This window comes from Lepisosteus platostomus, chromosome 8, assembly GCF_059453375.1.
Source record: "Lepisosteus platostomus isolate fLepPlt1 chromosome 8, fLepPlt1.hap1, whole genome shotgun sequence".
Lineage (NCBI taxonomy): Eukaryota > Metazoa > Chordata > Actinopteri > Semionotiformes > Lepisosteidae > Lepisosteus > Lepisosteus platostomus.
In genome coordinates, this window is record NC_142618.1 from 61811805 (window position 1) to 61833859 (window position 22055).

The following is a 22055-nucleotide window of genomic DNA, read 5'->3' on the forward strand; positions in this document are numbered from 1 at the left end:
AAATCGGTGATGGGGTGTTGAGGGTCAAGAATGGAATGCGTAGTCAAGTGTGGGAGATGATTTCTTGGGATCTTCCCAAGATCTGGAGATCTGGAAGCCTCTACTAACCAAACAAGAAAGCACAGATCCAATGCATTTTTATGAACTTATGGGGTATTATGAAACATTCACAGATGTAAACTATTTGCTGGGCTTGTATTGGATTTTTTCTGTTCATTTGTTCAGTACACCTAGTGACATAACATTATCAGCCAAAACAAAGTTCTTCTGTAGTGGATTTGTCCACTGAAAATATATTTCTGACAAAGCCCATCTGTAGCATTTTTTCAACATTTTTTGGAATTTGCCAGTTTGCGTGAACAAAGACTGACCTACTGTACCTGTAGTGTTTGTTTTCTTTAAAAGCATTTTTATTATTCTCAACAAGTCTATGGATTTCTGGTAACAAATTCCCAAACACACCTGGTTATATTCAATGTAAGCAAGATATATTAGTAAGACTGTCAAGTAATTCAATATAGAATAGGGAATAATTGCAATATTATATATTAATTGTTTTTACAATCTATTAATTTTCCTTTGTCTTCAAAAGAAGAGGAGAAAACATTTAATTAGCAAACTTTACTCGATTACTTTTGAGAATTGTCATTTGTACTGAAACCTTTTTTTATCAGTTGAAAGGTATGTCTCTATCCAAGTCTTTTTAAAAAATAAAAGATTCTGATTTTTTACATGTTTTTCTTATTAAATTATGATGGATTAAAGGATGAAAAATGTAACTAATATAAATGATAATAGAAGCCTTTGCCTGAAAAAGAACTGCAATGTGCTGTGATCTAAGCAGCCTAGAGAGATTGATCTCCTGATCATTATTTGGCATATTCTTAATAATGAATTTCAGATTTTAAAAAGAGAGCAATTAAAGATTTACAGCGCTCTAAAATTATTAATTAGATAAATGATTCATTAAAATGGTGGCACAACAGGAGAAGAGAGAAGTGCTCTTCTCAACTTTCAAACCATTCGACAATTAAAATGTAAAAGCAACTCTACTATTCAGAAAAAACACTGAATTCTGACATTGAAGTGCCAGTTGTACAGGTTTATTTCTGAATATTTTAAAAGTAAAACTCAAATGTGTTTTGTTTTGCAACGCTAATGAACATTTTATTCTTTAATAAAATACTGTCATTAAACCGTTTGTGCTGTGGGACTGAGAGGGACTGCTGTTGAAAGCCATAAAGTATAACCTTTTAAAATGTAATGAATTTCGTGTTCCATGTTACAAGTGAAATGAAGTTCATGCCCGACCTTACTTTCTGTAAATCCTGAAGGTAAGATGGTCGAGGCTTCATGCAGGAAATGAGAATTCTGTGGAATTTAAGACACCTGATAGTAGTTAATAAGCAATACTTTTCTAATGCGACATCGAAATGCACTGTCTGTAAAAGTATGCACTGTATTGTGCAGTACATAATATACAGTATTATCCTCCAAAAAACTGTACCCCGGTATTGCTTGGCATCTTCATGTGAGACTAAATGAGATGTGTATTTTGAAAGCAGCTCAACCTCGTAAGTTTTACCGTTTCAGCTAGAGAAATGCACAAAAATTGTGTCTGAAACCAGATTAAATAATCTGTTCCCTCTATTGTAAATATCACTTTTCACCGCTTTTATGATTGAGCCTGTATATAAATATATACTGTATATAAATATATCAATGAATCAATTGACTTTCAGCTGTTTAGATCTATAGGCTCAGATTTCTCATGTGTTTGTTTATAAATTTGCGAACGGAACAATTTTTGCTATGCAGGTTAATCTTTGCAGACATCAACGGTTCACTGGCTTCCATGAGGATCTCCGATTTGGGCAGCTTCGCAGTGTGGTTTCCATGGTAACGGGGGAAATGATTTTCTCAGCTAACAGAAAAATCTGCACTGAAGTGCGCAAGGATATTGTCATCATATTTTGCACACAACATTATTGGTTCGTCTTTCTCTGCTTGTTTGTTTTGAATACTTGGCATCACTGTGTACACATATTCAATGCCGTTACTCAGAAGTCAGTATTGATCAGAGCCCATCCCTGCTTGTAAGAGGTTGCCTTTCTTCAGAATAATGCAAAAAAAAGCTTAATAAGATACTTAAATAGCTCTGAATAATGAAATGCCATCAAAACATTTCTTTATGCAGGATATCTGTCTCTAGCATACCATGACACAGAAGGTAAAACTAATTTGTTCATTTTTCAGATCACATTTATCATTAGTTTAGATGACAAAGTTATAGGATTTACCACCCTGAAGATGTCATTTTTTTTAAATGGGCCATAATGTTCAAACACCTGAGCCTGAATGTTAATGTAAAACCAACATGTACTGTAACATCATACTTGTTAGTTGCTAACAAAACGCACTTTTTATCGGAAGAGCAAAGGTATGATGTTAAACTATTTTGCATCAAAGATTTAGTCTCATTACATAATTTCAATGAAAAACTGAGACGATGCCTTTGTCTTAGGGTGCTGCGTTCAGATATAGTTGCATTTTGTACAATAACAACAATTCATAAACATTCCCAGGAATGGCATTAGTTTTTAATGTAAATGATTCTACCTGACTTATCTCGATACATTTCGTTTGTAATATTTTGGGGGGATTTAATTTCTGTGTTTATCATAATGATGGCGGAAATTACTGACAATTTCAACTAAATACGACTATGTTAAATTCACTTTAGGCATTTAACAAATATTTTCTAAAGCACTACATTTTTTTTTTTAGTATTTTTATACCATTACGCAGGAGCCAGATAATTCGTGAAAGTTCTTATTCGTTTTCAGTAGTGTTTTTTTAAACAGTCTGTCATGGGATTGTGTCTGTATGAACGCCGTTTGCAGTTAATATTCCGCTTTAGGTAACTAAAACAAATGTTACCTCCCGGCAGAAGCCCTCGACATCATTTTTCTTCGAGGCCTGGTGCGTTACTGTTTTGGCTAGTGTCCCATAATCCGAGGTTCTGCGGCGGAATGAAACCGGGTAAGGATTCACAAACCAGAAAAAACTACGGCTTGGCTGACTGACTGACCCCTTTAATGGGCCAGGGAAATTAAAAGAGCGCGGAGATAGTCCGGTTCTGAAGCTGGACTGCAGTCGGAACCGGTTGTGAGCAGAACAGACGCTTCTTCAAATGTGGTACCGGGGACACTGGCACGGCAGTCTTGCGACTTTAAAATCTCCTCGTTGACATTCATGGTCAAAACGCAAAGCGAAGTTCCCTGAAAGCGACATCCCGACAGCATGTTTTGCGTTTACTTTCGATTTTTCCAAATTTGATGTCCATTAAAAAAAAAACAGGATGTGAGAACCATTAAGACTCTAGGGTGGAAGACTCAAGACTCAAGAGAATTATGATACGAACAATGAAAAATGCAACTGGGTGTCCTGTATGTTACATCGTGTAAGTTTATCAAGGAAAGGACGTACTTAAAGAGGACTTGGAATGCTATGTGTAAAATGCATTGTCTTCCAGGAACCAATATGAAACAAATCATCAGATCTACCTATACATTTTCCCATGGGCACTCCACATAGTGAATAAATGCCTTAGCACATTTTCTACGTGTGGTTTATACTGTACATCGAAAACCACACGGGATTAGAATTAAACTACTCCCACGAAGGAATAAGACATTATTTTAACAGAAGTTCAAAACGTTTGTTTTGAATTGTGTTTACGCACAACTGGAACAACGTCTATTTTGTAAAACACCGTCTTCCGCCCTCGCACGCGGGTGCGGTTTCAATCAAACTTGCAAAGTCGTTATCAAAACTTTAAAAGCGCTTAGATTCAGTTTAAGCCGCAGGAAATTCAAGAGCACATCTGGAGGGATGTCTGAAGATTATTTGCAATTTTGTATTTATTATACATCAATGAACTCAAAACCTGGCTGAAACCTGCTTCACCTCAGGCTCATTACAGAGCAGACTGGCCTGTGATCCCTAGTAATTCCCTCATGTATCTTACCGATTCCTGAGTGCTGCTTGTTTGAGATCCCAGCCAATCAGTGCTGGGAGCACATGACCATTCAGGTACCGCATTTTCCACGCAGGCATGTGGTTTCCCTTTGTAGATTTAAATGGGCACCACTGGGGGTATCACATTCTCTGCCATGCTGCTCCATCCCTAAACCCTTTCAGAACAGGCGGCCTGTTTTGCAATCAGATGCATTTCCAGTTTGCTTTTTTTTGTGTGTGTATGAGACTCATTTTATGTTACGAGACGAATGGCACAACGTCCGGCCCAGATTTAAAACTACGTGTAAAGATGGCCTATGCCGGTACAGGCCACACCTGAGATACACTTCGCGTGTAAGTGAATCTTAAAATGGCTTGAATGACGGTCTGAACTGAACTGGGCTGTGGATGCAATCTCACATGAGCGTTGTAGTGCACATCTGTACAATCGGGCTGCTCAAGTCAGAGACGAACTGAATGTAATTAAACAAAATTTAAGTTCCCATACTGTGCTTCCTCAGTGCTATGTCAGAGATGTACAATTTAGAATATAGTGCTAAAGTACAAAGGAAAAAAAAACATAACAATAATGTCTTCTCTGAAAGCCGTGTCTCTGAATGTGGCGTGTCCATGGTAATAATAATAATAATAATAATAATAATAATAATAATAATAATAATAATAATAATTGCTTACACTTGTATAAAACTTTTTTGGACACTCCACTCAAAGCGCTTTACAGGTAATGGGAATCCCCTCCACCAGCACCAGTGTGCAGCCCCACCTGGATGATGCGACGGCAGCCATAGTGCGCCAGAACGCTCCTCTCAGTGGGGAGGAGAGCAGAGTGATGAAGCCAGTTCATAGAGGGGGATTATTAGGAGGCCATGATTGGTAAGGGCCAATGGGAAATTTGGCCAGGACACCGGTAAAAGACAGCCTGAAGCCTGAAGGTTTAAACTTCACAAGCAAAGCTCATGGCTGTGTGGTACAAGGACCTGGAACGGAGTTCACTCCTCCTCCCTGTGTGCTTTCCTATTGGACTGTTACAGTAGGTGATTTCTGATCCCCACCGGGAGTAAAACATGAGAGTTACACAAACTGCGCAGTCTAATAGGTGACCCTCTTTACTCAGGCACTGTAAAATGGATAAACTTAGTTTAAAAGAGGAGTCCTTCACTTTCTTGATTAAGTATCTTTGTGGGAGGCATGGTGGCACAGTGGGCAGCATTGCTGCCTTGCAGAGCTGGACCCTGAGTTCAGTTCCTGGGGTGCTGTCTGGGTGGAGTCTGCATGTTCTCCCTGTGCTCAAGAGGGTTTTACTTCAGGTGCTCTGATTTCCTCCTGCGGTCCAAAGACATGCTGGTAGACACCCTGGTGTGTGTGTGTGGCTTCTGGCTCCCCTGCAGTCCTGTAATGGATAAAGCCCTTGGAAAGCAGATGGATGGAAGTATCTTTGTTTATATTTTCAATTTTTGGAATAATGGCAGGGGCATTTCTAGACAAGGAAAATGCTTGTTAGTACCACAGGCATTAAGTATGCTAAAGTTAGCATATTCTTATAAGAAATCATTACCCTTTCAATGACTTTATGGAAACAGAGGATCTTCAGTACCATTGACAATATTATGTAAAATACAGGACTAGATATTTTTAAGCCTTTTTAGGGTGTTTTGAATGGCACAAATGGAGAATGTATTATTTTTTCAATAGTTACCATTAGAGGAGAGGTCCTGCATCTGAGTTCTCTCTCTCATGATAGTTCCCTTATTCCTGGCACTGCTATATTTCTAAATAACATGCATTCACTTTAAAAATTCTAAAATAGTGAACTAGCTTTCAGCACCCAATGAATAGCTTTTCAATCAGTGGCTGGGAAAGTAATATGTGAGAAGTTGGTGAATAGAAGAAACATAAGAAAGTTTACGAGTGGGAGGAGGGCATTTGGTCCATTAAGCCCGTTGGGTATCAATTGATTGAGCAATTGGTGAACTGGTCAATCTACCTGAAAAATCCAGAACAGGTAATTCTTTGCACACAAAAAGGCAGGTGTGCCTGTATGTTAGTGAGCCCTTGCTTCTTTGAAAGACATGCGGTTTTCGACAGCTACGCACAATAGGTATTGTCAATGGCTCTCAAAGCATGGTACACGACCACTTCTACTTTTGGTATGTTACGTTTCATAATTAACTTGATTTCGGAAATTGGCAGTGCACACCTTCAAATTTCATTGTGCTTTTAGTTCACTGATGAAGTGTCATATTAAGAAAGAAGCTCTGACATTTGTTATCAAGAGATCAAATAACTGGCCCTCAGATCCGTAGAAGGATCTCATTCTCAGACATAAGAGCCTCTCTAAGAATAACTGGGTGTCAGTAAGAACTACTTGAAAGTCTGCAGGCCCTGTATTACCTGGACCCATTTAGGAAGCAAGGTTAGGATGCCTTTACATGTGTAAAAGTCAATAAATTGTATTTTGTTTCTAGAACAGCACACCATTTACCACCAGCCTTCTGTACTCTTAAGCATAACATTTTCAAGGCAGTGTTACAGTATAACAGCTTCTGCCTGAATCTGCTGCTTTTTTTTACAAAAGAGTCAAAAATATGTCGTAACATCTGCTTTGTTGTAGTTTTCTATTGGTGCTCAGTTCATTCCAAGAGCTGCGGCAGGCCACATTCTATTCTGTTAACATAACGCAGGCGCTTGGAGCTCTATTTCAATTAAGCTATGCCAACACATGTCCACTGGGTACAATAGGTAAGTGGTAGCATTACCGGGATTAAAACAGAGCTTTTTATATTTAAAACTATTAATCAGGGAAATAAACGGCCAACATCAAAGGAGCCAGAATGTGAGACATAATGGAAAAACTAGCTCATCAAAGTGAGGATCTAGCTGAAATCCTCATTCACAATAGTTTCGAGCACAAAAGGCGTGGGGGGCAACTCACAGAGCAAGTTCTTAGGGTTTACAAATTACACACACGAGCAGTGGAAATCAATACTGGTGAGACTGCGTTTAGGCAACTCAGAACACAGGAAAAATTAAGAGAGGGGCTTTTAATAATGCAAACCATTTTTAAGTTTTAATGATAAATTGAAAGCTCATCAACTACCCCGTTTTGAGACTGTAGAAAACGTTGGATCTCAGGGCTCCCGTTTTGTGCTTCCGATGATGTACCGACTATGCAAAGTTTAACAGCGCGGATCTGTCAAGAAATGCACTTGTGCTTGTGTCCATGCCGAAGACATACGCCATGTGTGTGCACCAGCTGTGTCCTGCTGGCGAGGTGGCAGTGGTGCTTCCGCTCAGAGAGATAGGCAGCGCAGGTCTGGACGTGTCAATAACAGGTGTCATTAACAAGGGAACCCGATTGGATTCGCAGTGTGAGGAAACAGGACCATGAACGTCCATTTTTGTATTAAAAAAACATTTAGGATCAACTACCGTTTTTAATCACATGCTTGCCTAATTTAGGATTACCAGACAGTCAAGGCTCCTGTAGTCTGGCCAAGACTCCTGTGCCACTCGAGTGAATTGTCAATCTTGAATCCCAGCAGTCTTGCTCTCCCAGCACTTATTACATGAGAAAGAGGCCATCAATGCAAAATGACAGCATGTACAGTATGTGTCCGATTGTCTGATTGCACGAGTTGGAGGGATGATTGTTGGTACCCGTCCTCCACGTGCATCACTGAAGGTGGCAGCCGACCTGCTGAGGCTCTGTTGAGAGGTCAAATAAATCACTGACAGGAAGTGCAGTCCACGACACAGTACGATCTTCAATTACTGCCCACATCATGCGGCGATGAGACAGCCATTGTTGTCTGAGTGATGTCATATCTCTGTGAACCACCGAGACCTTTAGTGGACATCTGGTGTAACTGTAATCACTGCTAGAGGCAGACAGACCTGCTCTTAGTGGTATTCTCTATTGTTTTGGAAGAGCAGTTTGTTCTATACTGTACATTCTGCATGCACTCACATACATCTGGGCCGTGGCAGTCTGTAACAGGCTGCCCAGCCATGTTGGTGGGGGAAATACGCCGGCTTCTTTCAAGACACAGCTGAATTAGATACCTGGATCAATTAGCTACTAACTACCTAATGTTCCTGAATGGCCAAATGACCTCCCATTGTTTGAACCCTTTCTTATGTTCTTATTTCTGTCATCTTTCAGAGGGAAAATCTATGGCACATTTTTTACACAGTTGTTAACCACTGGCAGATAAAGGATCACGCTTTCAGTGTTTCTGCAATTTAAGTCATTTCCATTAAAACCAATATACCGTACATACTTTGAGACACATTATCAGGATTGAATCATTATCTACTGGCAGTCATAAAGAAAATAAATTACACCAAAGACAAGCAGCAGGTTTATTAGCATTGTAAATTTTCTTTTTTTTTAAAAAAAATTGCCTGGTCTTATGAGAAACGAGGACAAAGAAATCAAAATCCGAGATGAAAAAGTGATCACCTTCAAAACATTTAATTAAGCCAGAGTGATCAAAAAAGGTGGGACTTTCTAGCAGGTTTCATTCCACTTGGGGTACATTTTGCCTCAGGCGTAAGTCATTCATGTAGGTTAACGTCAGAATAACTAAGTGTCTTTGAAGTCATTATTGGGATTAGGGTGTAATTTGCCTCAAAGTTGTCCAGCACTGCTTGGGTTTGTTAGAGTCTGCAGCTATCTCAGGCAGAAGCAAAGGAGATTAGTGAGGGCTGTAGGCCCGTAGGAGACCCCTCCCCCCGCAGACACAAGGCCTCGCTGATCTCACCAGGAGCCCTCAAATTCTTAAACAAACACTAACCATCAAAATGTATCTGAACAGGCTAGAAGATCAAACTTCCAGGTTTTTTCCCCCGGCAATATTTGCAAGTGAATATTTGCTAAACCGGCGTTTGAATCCACCCGTCATCCTGCGACTAAAGCCACAGAGCGAAAATGTGGTGGGAAGCACGTTTTCCCAAAACACTGTTTTCCCAGAAACAGAGGTAACACAACATTTATGTCTTCAGAGTGTGTTGTAACCCATTGCTCTACAGCTGGACTAATAAGATTTGAGCTGGAAGTCTAAGGACACGGGGACGGCCCCGGAAGGGTGCAGACCAGACAGCCCATAGCGCTCATGAGGAAGCAGGGAGCTCAGAGGGCTGAGGGTCTCAGCCAGGTGTCTCTTTAGGCATCCCAGGAGATCAGCTTCAACAACGCCAAGGCACCCACTACCCTTTATGTCAAGAAGTGTCTCCTCCAGCCAGTCTTAAATGCATTTTACCCTATTCCTTGTGCCATCCGGGCTGTGGTTTGCTGCACAGCACGGAGTGATTAATTTCCGATCAGGATTTACCCCACATGAGCCAAGCCTCCTCTGTAAGACCTGCCATTCATGGCTGAAGAGATTCAGCTCCTTTATGCCACCACGATGTGTACAGTGTTCGCAGTCAAGAGAGGATATGCGCTGCTGCTGTTGTACCAGTGAGCTGACATACTGAGAAATGTCTATGGCAGATTTGTCAGATTAAAAAAAATCAGGAAAATTAAAATATTTTGCCAGATACAGGAAATAAGGATTCACACTGGTTAAGTAGGCAACAGTGTAGTTTCCCTCATGGTTTTTGACAATTCAGGTCTGGATGCATATACATGGGAGTAGATGTATAGCTGCTTTTGTACAGGATTTCACCCTAAAACACTAGAAGGAATTCAGGAACAAGTAATAGGTATATTCCATGCTGAAAAGAGAACAGAAATGACAGACTTGTTTTCGTGTGATCTTCTCTATTCACATGCAGGTTTCGACTTCACCCCTCTCTTCACCTCTCCACCCGAGTGGCCCCTCAGCCTCTCCCCTGCTCCCGCCTCCTCCACTCTCCCAGCTTTTGTTCTCCCGTGCTATTTAATCTTTGCTGTCTGCCCTTTCTTTCTCACACCCGAAGAAGGCTTCACAGACGAAATGTTGTTTTCTCTCTTCTCTTTTCAGCAGGAATAAACATGACTTGTTCCTTTGCAGCCTACGCATGCAGACGCAGCTCCCCACCTGAAGGAATTCAGTACTGAAGTGTAAAAATTAAAATGATTTCTAACCAAAGACCTTCAGGACTATAAAACATTGCAAATGTGTGGACAGATGTTCTGCTGCTGTTTCAGTTATTGTTTAATCCTGCCCTTCCCAGTGATAATGAAAAAGTGTCTTTAATGGTATGAAATCACTGGTTATGATAGTTGGAAGTATTTGCGCATTGGGACTGATGGTGATGACTAGTGTAAGAATTAAGCTGCACTGTACACTTCTGTTGTGATCTTATTATATTATGTGGCTTATTATTAGTGCTTAAGAAATAAGCATTATCCTTAAGAAGCCAATAAAAGCATGGCTGCCACCCCAAAGTCAGTGCACTGGAGCACAGGCTATCAATGGCATTAAACAGCAGACTGTAATTACTGTGTTTAACCTGGCACTGAATCTCCAAATCAAATGGGTGCAAACAGATTTTCACCGGTCAGTATTGCTTGGTCAAGCCTTTTACTATTTCAAAAAAACAGAAAGTGTTCTTTTATTTACATCAGATGAAGGTGATCTTCATCACTAATTAAACATTTATGGAGACAATTTATATTGGCGCTATTGTGTGGAATTAAAAATGTAGTGTTCCTTTAGAAGCTAGGGGACAGTAAATCTTGTAAAAATCATATGGAATTATCTAGGACTCGACTGCAAAACCGTGCATCTCCAAGGAAAGACAGATCTGCATTAATACTAAAAGAAGTATGATGCATGATTTGTCCTTGAATGATTAAAAAATACATTTTATAATATCTATGAAACATCTTTTAAGAAAATAAAAAAGGCAATTTCATTCAAATTGCAGTGACAAAAATAAATTAACTAGATTCACCTTTTAAAAGCGTGCTTAAGAAAACGATTTAGAAAAAGCAGTAAGCTTTGTAGTACAAGCATTATCAATTTTCATTTTGTGGCCACTTCAGGAGGAAAAAAAAATGTATAAAGCATTGACAAATGAATACAGCTAATATAGTGTGTCCATTATTTAGCTAGAATGTATTCAAACTGCTGCTCATATTCTTTCCTTTAACCATCCCGAGCTGCTCAATGAGCGACAGAGCTATCTGGATAATACCTGGATATCTATTTATTCCACCCCAGAACTGTTGTCTCATTTAGTACAAACCTGAACGTTTTTATACTAAACACCCTCGGTAAAAATCGATGAAATCACAGATGAAAAAGTGTCATTTTTACAGTTATTCCCTGGAATGGAGTACAGTAATATTTTATTCATTGAAAGAAAAAAAACTATTTTTTTTGCGTGAAAATTAGGGAGGCACTTCTGACTTGTTTGGTTAGCAGACGCCGTTCTGTATTTGCTCGATGATTTTAAAAAAAAAGAAATACCAAGTGAGAAACGAAGGGGAAGAAGGGCAGAAGGGGAAGCCTCCACGTGCATGTTCATACTGCCTCCACAGGCCTTCCTCAACAAACACGTCATTGGTTTCAAGCCCCCGAGGCCCCAAGTGTGCCATCACCTTGCGTGAAAGTTGTTCATTTCAATCTGCACTCTGACCGGCTCGACTGTCTGCACCCCCGTGCCGCACTGCGGACACGCGAGGGACACGTCGGCGATGGAACTGCTCTTGATGCAGTAGTAACAGAAGACGTGGCTGCAGCCGATGGTGTGCGGCAGAGTGGGCCACTCGCCGCAGAGCGCGCACTCCCGGCAGCGCGCCGCCCGCGAGACATCGCCGGCCTTGAGGCCTCCCAGCGGCGGGAAGACGGCGCCGACGCTCGCCTTCAGCCTCCGCGTGTTCACGAGGGGGCACAGGAAAATGAGGAACTGGGCGAAGCCGTGCCACAGCAGCTCGCGGTTGACGTGCTCGAAGCCGAGCTCGCGCGCGCGCTGGGGCCGGCTGAAGACCGCCCGGATCCCCAGGCAGCGCTCCGTCAGCGTGGGAAGCCGCCCCCTCTGGAGGAAGACCAGGAAGTTCAGCAGGCTGGCGACCTTCGCGAAGCCGCCCAGGAGGGTGAGCGCGCGCCGCACGCGGGGAAAGGCGGAGTCCGCAGGCAGGCGGAGGAAAAGGCTGTGAGACCTCTCCTGGAGCCAGCGCTCCCCCACTGTGCAGAGCGCGAACCACAGCTTCTGCTGCCGGCTCATGGGCTGGTACCTGGCCGCCTGGGAGAGGTCGTTCTTGTACCGGATGTGGAGCAGAGACTGGCCAACCGTGGCATTCTGGGAGTAGATGGTGAACCTCCAAAGCAGCAGCTGCAGGAGCGCTTTTAGCTCTGGTTCGAAAGGGGTTAAATGCCCAGGTTTGAAATGCTGGAAGCACTGGGTGAACTGTGACCAAACGAGCTGCTCTAAAGCTCTATCCAACTCAAAAGCATCAAGCTGACTTATTCTGAGAACTGGAGTTACAGTGCTTGAACTGTCTTCCATGAAATGCTTGTCTCCTCCAGTGTCATCTGCGAGCAGAAAAAGAAAATTGTTATGCATTTTTACATTTAGGTCTAAATCGCTTTTCACGTGTAAAATCCGTAAGAAATTCCCTTTTAGCTCTGCTGTGCACTAGCACAGGAGGTCTTATAACTGTTCCCTCTGGAGGTTCAGAGTGTGGACAAATCACATCATAGAAGATTATCCAAAGAGCGCAGGCTTAGCAATGCAGTAAACATCCGCCATGTGGAACTACTTTCCTCTGACAGCCTTTATATCGAAACCCGGGGCTGCAATGTCTTGTTCGGAATATTCCCTGCTTTACTGCTATGGTTGTGTCAGAAAGGGAAGGTGTCAATCAAACTGCTACTACGTATAATGTTATTGCTTAAGACATTCCGATTACTTGTGAGATTTCCTTGGTGTGCCACTTCATAAACAATGTGCTTCTTTAAAAATGTATAGCAGGCTAAACCATAAACAAAAGCCATATTTTCTAAAACAATTTTGATGTTACTGCTACGCCACATACTACATAGGAATAATGTGTTAAAAAAAATCTGAAGTGGCTTAGTATTCTTTTTTTTTTACTTACTATACCTACTGCGATTACAGGAAAGCGTGCTAATTATTTCTATAGTTGAGACTGAAAACTATGACAGCCTGTACAACGCAATACTGATTGACACAAATGTCAAATATCTTCAATGTAAAAGTCTGGGATATTATTTGAGCCATGGTAAAGTCCAGAACAATAAAAAGACTTCTATTCTGCCTACATATCCAACTCGCTTACTAAATTCAAATTAAACTCCCATTTACTAAAAGAAGCTCAGATGTCCTACAGGCAAATGTAATGCAGACAAACGCTTCTGGTCTGCTGCTTAACAAGCTAATTACCCAAGTACAAAATAAAATAAAATGCAAACTAAAAATGTTCAGACTACCCACAAGCTCCCACGAGGATCTCTAAACCAAACCTGCTAGGAAAATTAAAATAAAACCAAGTAAAAAGCAAAGGAACAGCAGGTGACTTTTTAGTTTCTCAAAGATGGTGTCTGTCAAGCAGACTGTGGAAGAAGGAAGCAGAAAGTTGAGCAGGACTACGTAACTGAGACAAATTACTGCTTCACTCCACTCTGGGGATACAAACTCCTGATATTCTTTTCAATGCTTTTATTGAGCAGTTTACAAGTTATGAATTAATATATTTTATTTGGGAACATATTATTGACAGAAAGCTATCAATAGTAATGTGGCTATTGTCAAGGGCTTGTCAATATTAATGTAATTATGATTAAGAGGACCACATGGATGTTAGCTAGGGCAAGTAACATCTCCTACAGGGCTGCTATCAATACCAGGATTACTATTGACATGTTTCTTGAGACTCGTGGTACTACGAGATATATTACAACTAGACACTTTTGTCAATGCTCACTGCCTATAAAAATTAAGCATTTAAATTTACAAGGCTCTAACTACAGGAACTGGAAATCTATGATTCTTAGGTAATCATCAAAACATGCAGTCAATGGCCATATTTACTGCTATAGTAAACAAAAGCCCAGCCGTACACATACAGTTCACAGGAGACACAGAGGACTGGCACCCTGGAGAAAGACAACCACAGCCTTCCTGGTGCTCGGCCAACGAGAGCCGCTTCTTTTTCTCCTCCTGGTGATGCTCTGCCGCTTGAGAAATCCCTGGTACCTTCGATCAGTGCAGACTGGAGGTAAGATTCTATACTTTTTACGTTGCGTAGGAATTAATTTAACGCCTATATCAGCTTTTTATAATCCACTGGAAATTTTGCACATTAATGTTTTTTCACCTGGGTCACTGTCGTGCCAATTCTTAAATGACATTTGTGATGCTTAGAACATGCAAAGATCAGAACACAGGCTTGTTTTTTTCAGTGGAGGGTGTGAGAATGTAGTAAAATGAAACATTTAATTGATTAATTGTACACATGTGTCATAAAGTCCTTTGCAGAAGGAGCAGTTTCAGTTTTTTTTTTTGGTCTGTATTGCGGGTTTGCATTTATACTTATTTCCGATTATCCCCGGACAATGTTGCAAACAAACCAAAATAAAATAAAAAAAAAACAGACAAACGGACGACGTACACAACCAGACACCCAGGTCTTTAAAATATCGGGGTTTTGTACACATCTGAAAAGCAATAAGAAGTCTTCCTTCCATAATGACCTCCTCACATTCTTAATGCAGTCCATCTGGAATCCTCCACTCCCTTCACAACAGCAGCGAGTTCCGCACAGGAGGGAAACAAAGAGAATCGGAAAATCAGAGACACGGGAAACACATACAGCGCGAACTCGAAATCCGCGTACTTTCACCCCTGGGGGGAATGACTGACAGCGGAACGAACCAGCCCTCCTCTGGGCGGCCGAACGCGGAGCTCTCCACCCGCGGCTGAGCCCGGGGAAGCAGGCCAGGGAGCTGGAGGCTCCTGGAAGAGCAGGCCGTGCCGCGGGCCTTGACCCCCCGACGCTCTGCTGGAACGGCCTGCGATGCCTGGCTCCCTAAAAAAGACTGTAGCGCATTCTGGGGAAAAGGCAAGCGCGTGGTCACGGACATTCAAAACCGATTCAACTGAACTGAAGAAGGCCACAGGATGACATTATTTTGTTGCAATAGAAACAGCAGATCAATAGATTAATAGAGTTGAAATGCATTTTTTTTTTAAATGTGCAGGTGCCTACACAAAGTGGAATGGTTGTATATAATCAGATCAAGAGTGCTGGGCTGATATCATGATAATTTATCTGACTTTTAAATACCATTAACATGCTACTGTACTGCATGCAGAGTTTAAAACTCGCCTGAGCTTCCTGAACTGCTGTCTGGCAAATGCTCTCTTTATCTGCACACCTGAGATGTGCATCTGTTCACATGGGCATCAGGTGTGCAGCACCTGCAGGTTTCCAACACTAAAAGGGTAAGAATGATGCCGTGTTGCCTGCTACACGTGCCCTGGTGATGGTGCGCCAGTCATTAACAGCATCATCTAGCACAAGAATGCTTCAGACTGCTCCATGGATGTGTTTTACACAAACAAACAACAAACAACAACAAAAGCGTCTCCCCAGTTGTGCATCGCAACATTTGTTTTATAAAACCTGTAAAACAAACCGAAAGTGCAACGTGCACTACATCATTCCCAGACGTTCTGTGCCTTTTCTCAGAAAAGAGACTCACTGGTAAACAGACACACAGGGTTTACAGGGCACCAGCTGACTGTGGATGGAAAGCGAGTGGACCCGTGTGCCCCACAGACAGACTGGTACACCCGAGTGTCTACAGGTGCCTGTAGCCAGGTACGTACAGGAGGGCAGCTCAGTCCATAGCTCAGGTGAGTGTGTGAACTGACCTTTTACTGGGCTTTTATTTTGAGGTGTAGTTCACACACCCATGCAGCCCTGCCATCACACGCATGAAAGTCACCGCAACACCACTTAGCAGCCTCTCCTGTGCTGCTGACCATCTGCCTGCCAGTCCCCGCCACACGGACTCCTCCGCCCTTTTCCAAACTTCCCCAGGGATTACTGCTCATATTCCACATCATTCAGACACGCTTTCATTCCCGAGAGGCTAAGAGCAGAAGGACTGACGAGCCAAACCTAAGATCAAGACAGAACCTAAGTATTCCTTAAGCAACAACAGCTCTTCATCCATTATCATACATCATTTCACGGCCCTGTGACGTGGCTGAGACTTGCCTGCAAAGATGCAGATTATCAACTCTCACACAGTGGTCTCCAGATATTAGTTCTAACCTGTTATTCAACTTCTTGATGATCATGTTGTTCCAGGTGTTCAGTGACTATATCTAGTATAAGTGTGTGTGTGAAGTCAACATGAAAAAAATCATCACATTAGAAATCTTATGACCATCTTAGTCTTACCTGTTTACAAACTGCAATAATTTTCCTATCGTTTCTTTGCATTAGTCTTTTTTAAACTGAAAAAAAAAATCTCAGTGCCACCTAAACCAAATCCTGCTGAAAATCATCTCCTAACCCACATCACCACAAACACACAGGCCTACTTCCTAGAATGCTAATGAGGGCTTATGAGCATAGCCATATCTCTGTGTCTAACTTCACTTGTGCAGCAATCTAAACGGAGGTCAAAAGGCTATGATATTGGTAACCTGGGAAACAGTCAAGTCCATAGCAACTGCATCTTCACTGCTCTCCCAACAGGAGGCCAGGGGGAGATTCTGCTCATTTTCAAAATGAACTCAGGCTAGACTTCTGTCTGTCCTTGGTTTAGATATTCAAGCACCCCTGCAATTTACAGGATAAAGTACATGGCATACGGTATACGCTATATATATATATTGCTGTATAGCAGACACTGCGTTATTCACTGTGCTGCAGAGTTAGAAAACTTTATTTACTTTCTACAAAGGAAACTATGGAGAAAAAGCCATTTCAAATTCAAGTTTCAATATTTTGACATGATCTCATCTGAAAACAAGAAGGAGCTAAAACTGTCCACTCAGTGGCCAGACTAATTACGATGGGTCTGTTTCATAAAACATTCATGTGAGTGGAAATGTATTGGGGTCCCATGCCCTTGCTGCTTCACTAATGCTTTGTCAAGGCAACCCTATTTCCCTAATCACCAAAGAAATCTGCAAGCTCGAGGGTCAGGGGTAAGTTAATGTCTGAACAACATCTTTTAAACCAAGCCTGACAACAAGACATGCATTTTACCTAATCTAGTTTGCACTGGATCTAAATTATTTAAAAGAATTAATTGATTCAGGGAGTTTGAAGGTGGAGGATGCTAAACCTATACAAAGTAATAAGCATAAATGTTCTCAGGAAAACAGCTTAAAAACTCATGAAAAATGTATGGCGACTTAAACAGAAACACAGGGAACAATGGCAAATAAATGGGAACAGGTTGAAGTCAGATTGAATAAGTTCAATTAACCTTCTGAATAGTTCAATTTCAGATTTCAGATTCTGCCAGTAAAGAATTACTTAAGAGAAATAACCCCCTAACTACAAAGACAAAATGCCTGCTATTAATATGAATACACCAGACTACTGGCAGCAATAAGATTTTTATTGATATAGTGGGATAATGGTGTGCCAATTACACACTCCGGCATAGAATTACACACAACAAATTGACCTACTGACCTGACACACCCAAAGAGGAGAGACCGGTTCATCAATATTGCTTAATCTTTAAAAGGCAAGAGGCTGTTTTGACTGATGGGAGAGGAGCCTGAAATTGTGGATTAAAAGACCATCATCTAAAGCTGAGACCATATTTATAGTGTTCACCAATGAATACCATCCCTTCACCCTGTAGCTGTTTCATCCACATCAGGGTCGCTGGGCAGCCGCGGCCTATCTCACAATGGGGCAGTGCAGAGCACAAGTACAAAGAACTGTGTCCCTTCAGACCCTTTGTCTGCTTTATATTTGTGCAACTTCTTGGCAAAAGGTTAGCATGTTCCGCGTGGTAAAAGAATCTCAAATCACAAGATTTAAGATCTACAAGATAAATGAAAATCACCCAGACATGACTTTTATTTCATTTTTAAAAAGTAAAAATCCAAATGTATAAAAACAATTATGAGGGTAATGCAGGAATATTATTTCACCAATAAAACTGAAACTACTGCTTAGAACCCATTTGCTTCTAATTCTAAAATAATGCAATTAATGAATGTATTAATAACATGATAATAATTAATAACTGCAACTGAATGATACTACACAAAGACTAGACAACAGTCATCCTCATGTGATCTGAGCCTCTTGACTGTGGATTCAGCACCGAGAAAGGACTGAAGTTGCAAATGCCTCCGGACATCTGAGGTTTGACGAACTCAATAAAGAACAAGATGGATTAAAGAGATGGGCCCCAGGAAGAGTGTGAAAATGCAGTTTCTCTCTGAACAGGAGGATAAAAGATCAGAAACGATACGATGCCCTTTGGCCCATCAAGCCCATTTATTTGAATGTGGATCCAAAGACTTCGCCCAGTTGCTTCCTGCAAGCAGCCGGGATATCATGTCCGCCTGGACAACACGGCTGGCAGCAGACACTTACCACCCCTTGTGCAGGAGAAAGCACATTGAGTCCTCCTGTTAAACTGCACATCCATGTAGTCTGCACTACTAAACCCCCCTCCCTGCGCTCACACATAGAAGAGGACTGACGCGCGGCTCCGCCTGGGTGTGTGCTTGGCTGCCGTCGTGCTCCAGCAGCTGCACCGCGCAGCCTGCCAGGTGCACAGGTGTGCCAGCAGAATTAAGGTGAAGCTGCAGGACGTCCACACTGTGCCACCATGCAGTGGAATGCAGACTATGATGAGTGCTGTCCTTTCACATAGGCATAAAACAGATATTATTACACTAATTGCTAGCTAAGTTTACCGCTACAAAAAGCACAAAACAAAAAAAACCCACAAATGACAAAAGAAAATGAGAAAACACACCACAGATGGTACTGTTGCAGAAAGGAGAGGCAGTGAGTGAGATTATTTTCTGATTTCACACCTTAAGTCTAATAAAGCTCGTTGCTCTTTAGAAGAAAAACCACAGACCTTCTTCACTGAGCTACACTGCACGATCTCCTGCTCTCTCTCTCTCTCTGTCCTGCTCTGCTCATTTCCTGAAACACAGGAGTTATATCTCTCTGTAATCCACACACAGCCTGCTGCTCCAATGAAGCTCAAACTTCTGCTTTGCACCTTTCAGATGAAAGAGAGTAGCCAGTCTAACGCAATCTGATTGGTAGCAGCTAATTTATCCGAGGGTCTCTGGCCATTTCGGGTGAAGCTATTTCCGTGGATCAACAAGCAGGTACCAGATGAGGAAACGCAGGTACCAGATGAGGAAACGCACAAACCTCATGCGGCGGCTAACTGTCACGCAAGAGCTGCGCTGATAAAGTTGTGACACAGATCGCCTCAGTGGAGGGTAAAAACTTGGGAGACGCTGGTGCTCAAGCAACATTACTACGGCATCTTGACACGGTTCCCGTCTTTGGCATTGACTTGCACTTACTACCCCCATGCGAGGACTTTCAAAATGTAATTATCGAGATCCCAAAAGAATGGTCTGCGTCCACGGGGATCAGACAGAGCAGGCTGTGAGGGGATGAACGAATGAGGAGTACTTGGCCATTAAAGTCATCACCAACCCTGGCTAACTTCCTATGTTGCACGAAACGGTGGACCTGCACACACAAATCAGAAATGAAGCGTGCGGTTCAATAGCAGGTTCCCAGCTACTGCCAGCTTTGTCTTTAATCACAATGACAAGATTCGATATTTACCCATGATTTAGTTTCTCCTCATGGGTCCCGTCTTCTTCGTAAACTTTGTCCTCTTCCCTCACACGGGAACCAGAAGGCATTTCCGGGGTCTCCGGCTCCTAGCCACACCCTAGCAACGAGCCGACCAATCGCTGAACCGTTGCCGTGGAAACGCCAGCCTCACGGGGCCAATCGCCGCCGCCGGGCTCCAGGAGGCAAAGATGAAAATCTCAGCGGCAGGCGAGAAGGGGCGGAGTTTGAGTGAACCTCAACCAAGCTTGTTTATAAACCACCTTGTTTGGAAAGTAAGAGCCAATTGTGTTCAACAATCGGTTGAGGTGCCTGCACGTCAACCAGTAGTATAGCAGGTGGTGGGTGGGATAAAGGTAACGAGCTAGGTTGACCCATAGCTACGGCTTGGTTGTTGATCGGTTTAACGGAGTTCACTGTACAGTCCTGCTTGGCTTGGGCACTTTCAATGAAAAGTGATATGAAAAGGTCTGGACCTGAGCTAGAATAGGTAAAATAAATCGCAACTACCAGTCTTTTTTTCTTGAACGTGTAAGCAACACAATTTTCTTAGCACCAAGCGCGCTTCCTTTGAGCTCGCCTTAATACTTTTGACTTTGTTTTTTTTTTTTTGCGGTAACTTGGAGCAGCGATTTCATGTATCCGTGTGACAGAGCGCACATCACTGGCGGCTAACTTCAATCAGTGCACAACACGAACACCCAAGCCCAAGGAGAGTGGTCCATGTCTGTAGCTGGAGGTGCAAATCGAATGAGATACGGACGCAAAACCAGGTCTGCGGTCTGTGCTCTGGTCTGGCAGTTACATGGCTCGTATTGGCAGCTCTCAGTTAAACCTCCAGGGCCCGGGCAGCTCAGTGGACCGCCCCGGTGCCGCGCTGTCAAAGCCCAGACACTCAGCCGCCGCGCCGCCGGCTCCGGCCGGGGCTGGGGGCGACGGCGGGGTCTGCAGTGGCCCCATCACCCGGAACACGAGGCTCCTGCTGCAGGAGTTCAAGGGGCTGTACGAGGACAAGCTGAGGCGCCTGGAGTCCGAGCACCGAGGTGGGAGCCGCGAAGACGCGCTGCGGGTACGTATTCATACAGGGCCGTCCTGCTTCGGGGCCGCCGGGAGCTGTTACACAGGATGCCCACCTGACTTAGACCTCAAGATGGACGGGGCAATACCATTGAAGTTTTCCCGATTCGCCCGAGAAAACGAGAGGCGAAATAAAAAAAAATAAAAAAAGGAGGATCGAATGGTGAAATTCCTGCTTCTTTTGCAAAACTGCCCCTCTGTTTTCCGCCTTTAAAGAAGAGCGCCACAGGTGAGCCGCAGCGGGTGCGTCATACGTAATTGCGTGGCGACGTACGGCGTGCTGTCACGCCGACCCCCCATATCTGAAGCACAGACATCTATCTCACCTGGAAGGTTTTTCTGCTCCACCGCGCCGACAGAGGTGCTGCACAGTAGCTCCTGTTTGCAGCCTTTAAAGTGTCACGTTCGTCATCATCATGACAACGTCTCCAGAGCTGAGTATTCGTTCTTGGGTGTCTTTGATTTAAAATGTTAAGTCCGCTTCATACTGATTTTCAAAGCTGTGGCATGTGAACGTACAGTAAGAAGGGTTACTAAACGGGGCACGCCATCGGCCCCATCAACAACTTGGTGTCTAGTTGTGAATTGGTCCCAGGATCTCACTCATCCAGCTGTCGGCTTCAGCAACATGGCTGGAGAGCTTGTTCCACACCCCCAGTGCCTCCTGACCTCCCTCTTGAGAGCATTTCCACGTTGTTTTCATTGGGGTCCTCTGCTTTCACAGTTGGTTCTGAAGGAGTATGCTGGGTTGACTTTGAGGATTTTGAGAAGTTGAACCTGGTCCCCTTCGGGGATGTTGATGAGTTCATACTGGTCCCTTGTAGTCTCTAACTCACACTCGCACACCTCGTAGTTTTTGAACCGTCAGTACAAGTCATTCCAGCATGTGTGGTGTGTACAACACCTGATCACTCTTCTTAGGACCGGCTCAAGAGCAGCAATAACATCTTGCAGTATTGTTGGTCTGAAGACCTGGAAAACATTAACAAAGTCTTTAGTGACTGTTTAATGTAACTTTATGAATGCACATAATACTTACATTAAAGATTAGCACATGGTTAAAATACAAATTGTTATTTTGTTTGCAATAGTGCTTTTCACAATACTGCCACAAAGCACTTTACAGATGTCTAGAACAGTCTGAGGAGACTCAAAGTATTGC

The 22055-nt window shown here is 42.7% G+C and overlaps 2 protein-coding genes across 3 annotated transcripts in view; one reads left to right on the forward strand and one right to left on the reverse strand.

The window, feature by feature from the left end:
* Nucleotides 1-8379: 8379 nt before the first annotated feature.
* On the reverse strand, nt 8380-19925 carry pex2 (peroxisomal biogenesis factor 2). 2 transcript variants are annotated; one of them, XM_088644217.1, is made up of 3 exons: nt 19808-19903; nt 19074-19141; nt 8380-12506 (listed from the first exon to the last, which is right to left on the reverse strand). In XM_088644217.1, the coding sequence occupies exon 3, from the start codon at nt 12478-12480 to the stop codon at nt 11569-11571; it is 912 nt and encodes a 303-aa protein (XP_088500343.1). In that variant the 5' UTR covers nt 12481-12506; nt 19074-19141; nt 19808-19903; the 3' UTR covers nt 8380-11568. The 2 variants fall into 2 exon arrangements, with proteins under 2 accessions (XP_088500343.1, XP_088500342.1); XM_088644216.1 differs by lacking the exon at nt 19074-19141 and having other exon boundaries at nt 19808-19925.
* Nucleotides 19926-20030: 105 nt separating this feature from the next.
* Nucleotides 20031-22055, forward strand: part of LOC148657667 (uncharacterized) — a 152893-nt gene continuing 150868 nt past the window's right edge. Inside the window, exon 1 of the mRNA XM_088644218.1 lies at nt 20031-20885. Coding sequence (XP_088500344.1) covers nt 20622-20885 — 264 coding nt within the window. The 5' untranslated portion in view covers nt 20031-20621. The remainder of the gene's footprint in view (nt 20886-22055) is intronic.